At 53.7% G+C, this 11,132-nt stretch overlaps 1 protein-coding gene across 1 annotated transcript; it reads left to right on the forward strand.

Annotated features, from left to right (window-relative positions):
• On the forward strand, positions 9,639 to 10,034 carry LOC110437549. Its single transcript, XM_021466020.1, has one exon. It carries the CDS (start codon positions 9,639 to 9,641, stop codon positions 10,032 to 10,034), a length of 396 nt encoding a protein of 131 aa, XP_021321695.1.

Here is an 11,132-nt window from a genome sequence, read left to right on the forward strand (position 1 = left end):
AAATCAGCACTGAATTGATTCTAGGGAGCTCAATTTGATTAGGATAGGAATCAAACTAGCTCTTGATCCTTAAAAAAGCTTTGTTCTACAGAAGAAAAACTACAACTTTCATTTAGGGTCAAACCTCATAACTGCAACAGAAGTCAATCTTTCACTTTGGTCAAAGCAGTAACCGGATAAAGCTCCAAATAGGGTTTTAGGCCAATTGAAGCATTTTCTCGACATAAGCTCAACATGAACCCTTCATGACTTTTGTTGTATAATTCATCTAGAGTCATATGAGCAGGTTTGGAAGGTTTGGTTCATGACCTATGATTCTATTTCCTTAATAGAGTCATTCCAACAAGGATATAACTTATCATTTCATGTGACTTCTTGATTCCAAACGTCACCAACCTTTTCCAGGGACCAACATAGATTGGGATGGATATGAGACACATCGAAAATGTTCCACTAGCATCATCCAAGCATACCTTTTAAAAAGGGCCTATATGTAAGTAAAGGTGCATGATCCAAGTCCAAGTTAGTGCTTACTTTCATAGATTGACTATGACCTCTTTATTACCACTAAACTTTTCATGTTTGAGCTCAAACCCAGTACTTAGCAAGTGACAAACACCTGGGGTGTTACAATAGCAACTCCTAACGACTGCTTAACATTGGCGCATGCAGATGGTGCAAACGCGTGGCGGGGGTAACAGCAACCCCGGTCTTGGAGAAGGTTCATCCGGGGGTGGGGCTCGCAGGAATAAGGGAAGAGCACCCTCACCGCCACCACCACCACCTCCTCCGTACACCACGGAAGTGTTTTTGGCATAGTTTCTGGGGAGCCAATATAACATGGAGGAGATGCAGCGCAATATGGAAGAAGCCTTCCTCAATATAGCTGACAACACCCGCCGTGGGGATAACCAAGGCGGCCGTGAAGTAAATCAGTACAGCTCTTTCAAGGACTTCATGGATACCAAACCACCAGTCTTTAAGGAGGCCGTGGAACCGCTCGAGGCAGATGAATGGATACCATGGAGCAGAAGTTCCGTCTCCTTCCAATGACCGAAGAACTCAAGGCAGATTATGCAGCGCATCAGTTGCGGAGGCCTGCTGGGATATGGTGGTCCCATCATCGCACCACCTACCCAGAGGGGACCCCGATCACCTGGAACCGCTACACCACTGCCTATTGGGGAAATTATATACCTCCTGGTGTGGTGGAAATGATGGTTGGAGAGTTCATGAAGCTGTCTTAGGGGACTAAGTCTGTGAAAGAGTATCTGCACGCTTTTAATAATCTTGCTTGTTACGCTCCCGAGTTCGTGAACATAGAGGCCAAGAAGATTGCTAGTTTCTAGAGAGGCTTGAGCCCAAAGATGTTGAAGACCATGGGTACAGGGACCTGGGCTACTTTCAATGCCTACATCAGTGACTGTCTGACTCACGAGAACAATAACAACAACTATAGTGCATCCAAGTCACGCAAAAGGGCTTTCGAAGCCGGATCGTCTCAGTCCAGGGCACCTGTGGCAGGGCGTCAGCAGTATCATCCTCCTGCCCCAGGTGCTAGGTTTCGACCACCGCAGAAGTGGAGCACAGGGCATCCAACACAGCAGAAGCCGTACAAGGTAGCGGTAGCTCCCGCCAAGCCAAAGACAAATCAAGCTGCAGCACCTGCTGCCAACGCCATGACCAAGGGGCCATGCTATAACTGCCACAAGATGGGGCACTTTGCTAAAGAATGTCCCTACCCCAAGAAGCAGCAGATGACCTACCCAACCTGTGTGCACCATACCTCGATAGAGGAGATCCCGGAAGGAGAACCGGTAACAGCTAGTATGTTCCCTGTCAACCAACATCTTGCAGTTGTTTTATTTGATTCTGGATCATCGCATTCATTCATGAGCCAAGCATTTGCACAAAAGCATGATCAACCAGTTACCGAGTTGGGTTGTGGTTATCGCATCAGTTCAGCTAGGGCTGATGTGTTGACTAGCAAAGCAGTAACAGGGGCTACCTTAGATATCAGTGGCTGAAGGTTCCGTGTAAACCTTGTAGTCATGCTAGGGTTGGTTTTGGACGTTATCATTGGGATGAATAAGATGACTGACTAGGGTGCAGTTATAGATGTTGGGCACAGAACTCTCTCCCTTAAGGATCCATAGGGGGAGGGCAGGCTTTAGGTCAGGTTACCCCGACGCTTTGACTTCGCCAGTCTTTCATGTGCAGTACAGGTGGTTTCACTAGAGCACTACCAGTGGTCTATGAGTTTCCTGATGTTTTTCTCGAGGAGTTGCCAGAACTTCCCCCGGATAGGGAAGTAGACTTTGTAATAGAGTTGATACCAGGTATAGCGCCGATCTCTAGAAGACCGTACCGGATGCCACCTAATGAGCTCCCTGAATTGAAGACGCAGCTGAAGGAGCTGCTGGATAAAGGTTTCATCCGACCGAGTTCGTCCGAATGTTACTGTCCGACACTGTTCGTGAAAAAGAAGGATCAATCTCTGCTCATGTGCATGGACTATCGTCCACTCAATGCAGTGATAATTAAGAATAAGTATCCCTTGCCACGTATTGATATCTTGTTTGATCAGTTGTCCAAGGAAAAAGTGTTCTCCAAGATAGATTTGAGATCCGGGTATCACCAAATCAAGATCCGTCTGCAAGATATACCAAAGACTGCTTTCTCTACCAGATATGGGTTGTATGAGTATCTTGTCATGTCCTTTGGATTGACGAATGCTCCTGCATACTTTATGTATCTGATGAACTCCGTGTTTATGCCAGAGTTAGACAAATTTGTTGTGGTGTTCATCGATGACATCCTGGTCTATTCAGAGAATGAGCAAGATCATGCCGAGCATCTAAGAGTTGTGCTAACACGACTGCGAGAACATCAGTTATATGCAAAGTTCAGCAAGTGTGAGTTCTGGCTTAAGAAAGTCCCTTTCTTAGGGCACATTCTGTCAGCAGAAGGAATTGCTGTGGATCCATCAAAGGTACAGGAAGTCATGGACTGGAAGGCACCAACTTCTGTCTCGGAAGTTCGAAGCTTTCTTGGTTTAGCCGGGTATTATCGTCGTTTCATTCCTGACTTCTCCAAGATAGCAAAGCCAATGACTAGTTTGCTACAAAAGGATCATAAGTTTGCTTGGACAGAAGGGTGTGAAGTAGCCTTCCGCACCTTGCGAAAGCTACTGACCAGTGCTCCTATTCTAGCACAACCAAATATCGAGAAGCCTTTTGATGTGTTCTGTGACGCATCGAAAAGTGGTTTAGGATGTGTGTTGATGCAAGAAGGAAGAGTTATAGCTTATTGTTGGGTACCATAAAAAGGGATACCCAAATCGGAGCAATAAAAAACGCAAAGGACAAAGCAAATTAACCGCAAACACCAAGGCACAGGCCCCAGCTCATCTGACTCCTGGATCTCAGGACCAAACCATGACACGCCCGACCCCTTGGGCCTCGGATGCAAGCTCCGCCTCGACCGACCCCTCAAGGCCTCGGACGCAAGGTCCGTTTCGCCCGACCCAGGGGCTCGGACGCAGACACCGCCTCGCCTGATCCCCTCGGCCTCGAGCGTAAGTTCCGTCTCGCCCGACCCCTCTAGGGCTCGGGCGCCAAACGCCGCTCCACCAGATCAGGGCAAGACTTCCGACACACGGCGCCCGTACCCACGTCGTGATAGGCGCAGTAACTCCCGTATCACAGCAGGGCATGGTGGCGACTATTCCAACCACCCTGGTCACTGTAGCCTTACCTATTTCACTATGCAACCTTACCTCTTTTACTGTGGTGTACCGCCTCACAGTGAAAGAGGAATGGGGGAGATTAACCAGCATCACTATTGGCTGTCTTCTCAAACTATTACAGGACAAGCTGCAGTATCACCGATCCGACCCCCACGACTTCAACAGGGCTCGGTAACCCTCCACAAGAGCAGCCATGCTGTCAGCCATGCCTCAAGGACGAGGCGGGCAAGCTTCTACAAGGTCGGGGCTGTAGTTTCACCACTCATCGGAGGAAAATCACCCATCACATATGTAAAATCCTGCGCCCCCTTGAGACTATAAAAGGGGAGCCAGGGCTCACAACCGAGACAGGCTCACAAGGTTCATCCACACACACACGATCACCACACTCACTCGCAAAGTAGCAACCAGCGCTCTGTCCACCACAAAGCCGAGACCTGGGACTTAGCCCTCTCTTGCAACCTGCTTGTACCCCCCTACTACAAGCACCTTTGGGCGCAAGGCTATATAGATCCCCGATCTCACTGGACGTAGGGCATTCTTGGCCCGAACCAGTATAAATTCTCTGTGTTCCACTTGCATCACCATCTAGGCTTAGGTAGTCACGCAAACTTATACTTGTTTGTGTCTAGACCACGAGTCTAGACGCCAACAGTTGGCGCACCAGGTAGGGGCCTTTTACGCAAACTTATACAGGTAGGAAGGCTTGGATGGCAGACGGATTTCACCCAATTCGCCACGGCACCATCATGATGTTCGAGAGTCTAGAGTTCATGTCCCTCGACTCTGGCTATGACATGGTCCTCCTCCCGCCACGTGATGATGTCGAGCCTTGCCCCGAGCCGATCCCACCACAGCCAGTGCGTGGGAGGCGCTCGGGACACCATGCGGGGGCTGCCTGACGGGGGCGTCAGAGATCTAGGATCTCTGACCCTACCACTGAGGTGAGGGCCTGTCTGGCCCTCCCCCCGCATATTCCTCACCAGATCGCCCATTCCTCCGGCTCGACACGCGCCAGAGGAAGGGCCCGCGGAGCATCAAGCTCCGCTTCACGGACCGATAGGGGATCATCACGACCCCCTGTTCCGCCCCGATCGAAGGGGTAGGCACGGCTCCCGCCCGCTACCCAGAAAGGGAACAAAGGGGCCACGTTGTCTCGTCCCCCTCCACCTGCGGATGGAGGAGAGACAGCGGCACCTCCCGAGCTCCCTTTTGGGCTCAGGAACGCAGCCGCCACATACGCCTCTTCTATGAGCACTTGGTTAAGTTCGTATGCGGACCTTCTACGGCACCACCTCAGGTCTGCCCTGGACCTTATCGCTTCGCCGCCCGTTTTGTCATACCCAGAGGATCTCACCTCAGGCGATGATGAGTGGGCCGGCGCTGACTTTTTCGGGTATGGCGACCCGGAGACCTTCATGCGCTTCTTGAAGGCCAGCAACTACTGCCTCACCTACTCCGAATCTGACGACAGGAGCTATGACCCGTCACAAGAGTGCTTCAACCTTGAGGTCGAAGGAGCACCCCACAACACTCAAGGTGGTACAGGACCCTCTAGGCAATGGAACGCCACTCCACCACCGAACCCGACTCCCGGGACCGATCCTGGAGCCCGCGGAACAGCATCAGCCCCCGTAGGAGGACATCGCCCCAACCTCGAGCAGCTCGATGAGCTGGAGGCCAGGCTCGAAGAAGAACGCACACGCCTCCGCCAACTCCGCGAGGCCCTGGTCTGAGACCCATCCGGCCGCGGAGACGGGGGTGAGGCTAGACGCCGCACTCGAGACGTCAATCGTCGTATCGTCGAGGACCAAGGGGGTGACGCCCCGGTCTTCAGCACGGCCAGCCAGAATGTGATGGCCGTTGCACTCCTCTTCAGGGTGATGCCCGAGCCATCGACTCCAGAGGGAAGAAGAGTGCGCCAGGGGCTACGTGGCATCCTGGAGCAAGGCGTAGTGCAGAACGCAGAAAGTTCTGCATCACAGTCCCACAGCACGAGATGTCAAGAGGATCGACCCCCTCCTAACAAGGCACCAATGGTGCAGGGCCCGCCGCCCCCTAACCCGCAAGGGGGCAATAGGGCCCCATCAGTCCACGAACGCGTCGGGGCTGACGCGGACGTTCGGGCCACCCTCGAGGCCAGACGGCACGACAGGGACGAGGCCGAGTCTCGACGCTATCGACCGCGCTGAGGCGGAAGGTACGACCCTGATCACGACCGCAGCACGTCGCCAGAGCCCCCGGTTCCCCGCGTCTTCAGCGAGGCCATACGCAGGTCCATGTTCCCGGCGCGATTCCGACAGCCCGCCGACCTCACCAAGTACTCAGGGGAGACTAACCCTGAACTCTGGCTGGCGGATTAGCGCCTAGCGTGTCACCTAGGTGGAGCGGACGATGACCTGCTCATCATCCGCAACCTCCCACTGCACCTGGCTGATACAGCCAGAGCCTGGCTCGAGCACCTCCTTGAGCGCATGATCCACGACTGGGCCGACCTGGTCAAGATCTTCGTTGGGAACTTCCAGGTCACATATGTGTGCCCTAGGAACTCCTGGGACCTTAGGAGTTGCAGGCAGAAGCCCGATGAGTCCCTCCGAGACTTCATCAGGCGATTCTCCAAGCAGTGCACCGAGCTCCCCAACATCACGGACTCCGACGTCATCCGAGCCTTCATCTCCGGTACCACCTGCAAGGAGCTAGTACACGAGCTCGGTTGCAAGACCCCCACGAGCACTAGCCAGCTGCTCGACATCGCCACCAACTTTGCCTCAGGCGAAGAGGCAGTTGGTGCCATTTTCTCCGACGGCGCTGCCAAGGGGAAGCAGAAGGCTGAGGCCACCGAGGCCTCGGGCTCACGCGACCCCAAGAAAAAGAAGAAGGGTCGCAAAGGGAAGCAGGGTCAGTCGGACGACAACCTAGTTGCCACGGCAGATCGCAAGAACCCCAAGCAGGCTCCTCCTGGCCCCGGTGTCTTCGACGAGATGTTGAAGAAGTCGTGCCCCTATCACAGGGGACCAACCAAGCACACCCTCGAGGAGTGCACCATCCTGCGTTGGTACTACACCGACCTCATCTCCAAGGAGGGCGCTGAAGAGCCCCCCAAGGACGACGACCCTCAAGGGGAAGGTTTCCCCAAAATCAAGAACTGTCTCTTGATCTTTGGGGGACATGCGGCTCGCCTCACTGCGAGTCAGAGGAAGCGCGAACTCTGAAAAGTTTGCGTAGTCTGCACGGCTGCGCCCTCGTACCTCAAGTGGTCCGAGAGCGCAATCACGTTCGACCGACAGAATCACCCGGATCGGATCCCCAATCCCGGGAGCTATCCTTTGATCGTCGTCCCCATCATCACCGAGACTCGTCTCACCAAGGTGCTGATGGACGGAGGCAGCGGCCTCAACATCCTTTACGCCGAGACTCTGGCCCTCATGGGGATCAGCAAGTCTCGGCTGAAGAACGACACAGCACCATTCCACGTAGTGGTGCCGGGACATCGTGCCCACCCCCTCGGACAGATCAATCTGCCCGTCTGCTTTGGGACCCCCGACAACTTCAGACGGGAGGTCCTCACTTTCGATGTGGTCGGGTTCCTAGGAACCTACCACGCGATCATGGGACGACCAAGCTACGCCAAGTTCGTGGCTGTCCCCAACTACACCTACCTCAAGCTCAAGATGCCAGGTCCAAAATGCACCATCACCGTTAGTACGACCAGCCAGCACGCCGAATAGTGCGACGTCGAGTGCATTGAGCAGGCCAAGGCTCTAGCTGAGTCTCTAGCGATCCTCACCGGCCTCGGTGACGGTGACCAGGACATCCCTGACCCCAAGCGTCACGCTGGGAGCTTCGAGCCGGCGGAGGAGACCAAGCTAGTCTTCCTTGACCCCGGATCATCTGAGGGTAGGACGTTGAGGATCAGCTCCAGCCTCGACCCCAAATAGGAAGTAGTGCTCGTTGACTTTCTCCGCACAAACGCCGACATATTTGCATGGAGTCCCTCGGACATGCCTGGCATACCTAGGGAAGTCGCCGAGCACTCCTTGGACATCCGAGCCGGCTCCAAGCCCGTGAAGCAACGCCTGCGCCGATTCGACGAGTAGAAGCGCCGGGCTATCGGGGAGGAGATCCACAAGCTGCTGGCGGCCGGATTCATTAAGGAGCTATTCCATCCCGAGTGGTTAGCTAACCCTGTGCAAGTCAAAAAGAAAAATGGGAAGTGGAGGATGTGTGTAGACTATACTAGTTTAAATAAAGCATGTCCTAAGAACCCATTTCCATTGCCTCGTATTGATTAGATAGTTGACTCCACCGCGGGATGTGAAATTTTATCTTTTCTTGATGCTTATTCCGGTTACCACCAAATCAAGATGAAAGAATCCGACCAGCTCGTGACTTCTTTCATCACCCCTTTCGGAATGTATTGCTACGTAACCATGCCTTTTGGCCTTAAGAAGGCAGGGGCTACATACCAGCGATGTATGCTCCAGGTCTTTGGGGACCTCATAGGCAAAACGGTATAGGCTTATGTAGACGACATTGTCGTCAAGTCTAGGAAAGCAAGCGGCCTAGTTGCCGGCCTGGAAGAAACATTTCGATGCCTCAGGGCAAAGGGGATCAGACTCAACCCCGAAAAATGCGTTTTCGGGGTTCCTCGAGGCATGCTCCTTGGGTTTATTGTGTCTGAGCGAGGGATCGAGGCCAACCCAGAAAAGGTCTCGGCCATAGCAAACATGGGCCCAATTCATAACTAAAGGGAGTACAGAGGGTCATGGGGTGTCTAGCTTCCCTAACTCGTTTCATCTCTCGGCTCGGGGAGAAAGGACTACCTCTGTATAGGTTAGTTAGGAAATCCGAGCATTTCTCCTGGACCCCCGAGGCCCAGGAAGCCCTTGACAAACTCAAGGCTCTGCTCACCAATCCTCCCATCCTAGTACCCCCCGCTGAGGGGGAACCACTGCTTCTCTATGTCGCAGCCACTCATCAGGTGGCCAGCGCAGCTATCGTGGTCGAAAGGAAGGAAGAAGGGCACGCCCTGCCGGTCCAAAGACCGGTGTACTTCATCAGTGAAGTACTATCCGACACAAAGACCCGATACCCCCAAATCCAAATGCTACTCTACGCAGTAGTCTTGGCCCGACGCAAGCTCCGCCATTATTTTGAGTCTCATCCAGTCTCGGTAGTGTCATCTTTCCCTTTGGGGGAAGTGATTCAGAACTGCGAGGCTAATGGCAGGATCGCCAAATGGGCCATAGAGCTCATGGGTGACGGGATCACCTATGAGCCTTAGAAAGCCATAAAATCCCAAGTCCTAGAGGATTTTGTGGCAGAGTGGACTGGGACTCAGCTCCCCCCACCACAGATCCAGCACGAGTGCTGGACCTTGTACTTCGATAGGTCTTTGATGAAAACCGGGGCTGGCGCTGGCCTCGTCTTCATCTCACCCCTCGGAGTAAGGATGCGATATGCAATCCGACTCCACTTCCCCGTGTCAAATAATGCGTCGGAATACGAGGCCCTGGTCAACGGTCTCCATATTGCGATCGAGCTTGGGATCAAATGGCTTGATGTCCGAGGTGATTCTAGGCTCATCATCGACCAAGTCATGAAAGAGTCTAGCTGTCATGATCCCAAGATGGATGCATACTGTAAGGCAGTGCGGCATCTGGAGGAAAAATTCGACGGCCTCGAGCTTAACCACGTGTTGAGGAAATACAATGAGGCCGCCGACGCGCTCGCCAAGATGGCATCCGAGTGGGCCACGGTCCCCCCGGATGTTTTTGTCAGCGACCTCTACAAGCCTTCCGTCGACTACAAGGACGACGGGGGGTCGGATAAGCCCCCAAGTGAACCAAGCCCCGACACCAAGGACTCCACTATTCAGGAGCAGGAGGCCATGGACATCGAGCCTGAGCCCCCTGCACCTGACGACTCGCCAGACTGGCGTTACCCCTTGCTGCAATGCCTCGTCGATGGCACTCTGCCTTCAGACCAGGCTAAGGCAAGGCGTGTGGCTCGTCGCGCCAAGACCTTTGTCCTCCTCGACGGAGAAATGTATAGGCGCAGCCCCTCGGGCATCCTTATGCATTGCATCCCACGTCGGGAGGGAATCAAGCTCCTGCAGGACATACACTCGGGGGCTTGTGGCCACCACGCCGCGCCTCGGACGCTGGTAGGGAATGCCTTCCGGCAAGGCTTCTACTGGCCCACCACCGTGGCCGACGCCACGGAGATCGTACGAACCTGTGAGGGATGCCAGTTTTACGCCCAGCACATTCATCTCCCTGCTTAGGCTCTACAGACGATCCCCATCACCTGGCCTTTTGCCGTCTGGGGCCTCGACCTTGTCGGGCCTCTACAAAAAGCGCCCGGGGGCTTCACCCACTTGCTTGTCGCAATCGACAAGTTCTCTAAGTGGATTGAGGTCCGACCCATCATAAGGATCAAGGCCGAACAAGCAGTGTTGTTCTTCACGGATATCATCCACTGATTTGGAGTGCCGAACTCCATAATCACCGATAATGGCACACAGTGCACCGGGCGAAAATTCCTGGAGTTCTGCGACAGACACCACATACGTGTGGACTGGGCAGCAGTGGCTCACCCAAAAACCAACGGTCAGGTGGAGCGTGCCAATGGCAGGATCCTCCAGGATCTGAAACCCAGGATTTTCAGCCGGTTGAACAAGCTCAAAAAAAGATGGCTCAAAGAACTACCGGCCGTGGTCTGGAGTCTAAGGACTTCCCGAAGCCGAGCCACAGGGTTCACCCCGTTCTTCATGGTCTACGGGTCGGAAGCCGTCCTCCCCACGGATCTGTAGTACGGGTCTCCAAGGGTACAAGCCTACGACAAGAATACCTGCAAAACGTTCCAAGAAGACGCGCTGGACCAGCTGGATGAGGCCAGAGATGTAGCCCTCCTACACTATGCCAAGTACCAGCAGGCCCTCCGCCGATACCATGCGCGACGAGTCCGAGGCCGAGCCTTTCAAGTCGGTGACTTGGTGCTGAGGCTTAGGCAGAGCAACAAGGGTCGTCACAAGTTCACACCCCCCTGGGAAGGACCCTTCGTCATCGCCGAAATCCTTCGACCCGACACTTACAAGCTCGCTAATGAAGCAGGGGAGGTCTTCAAAAATGCGTGGAACATAGAACAGCTACGTCACTTTTACCCTTAGAATTTTGTAAAAATTTCCATTTGTTCATCACCTTGAAAGAATAAATGAAAGTTTAAGTTATATGGCCTTTTCTTTTCAAGTGAGCCTCGAACCTGCCATGCAGAGTCCGAGCCTCCCTCGAGGGCTACATGGGGGGAACCCCAACTCCGAGTCTTTTTCCTTTTTTCCCAAGTCAAAAGTGCCCCGACCCAAGGTCTTTCTCTCATTTCCAAA

The sequence above is a fragment of the Sorghum bicolor genome, chromosome 8 (assembly GCF_000003195.3).
Source record: "Sorghum bicolor cultivar BTx623 chromosome 8, Sorghum_bicolor_NCBIv3, whole genome shotgun sequence".
In the NCBI taxonomy this organism is placed as follows: Eukaryota; Viridiplantae; Streptophyta; class Magnoliopsida; order Poales; family Poaceae; genus Sorghum; species Sorghum bicolor.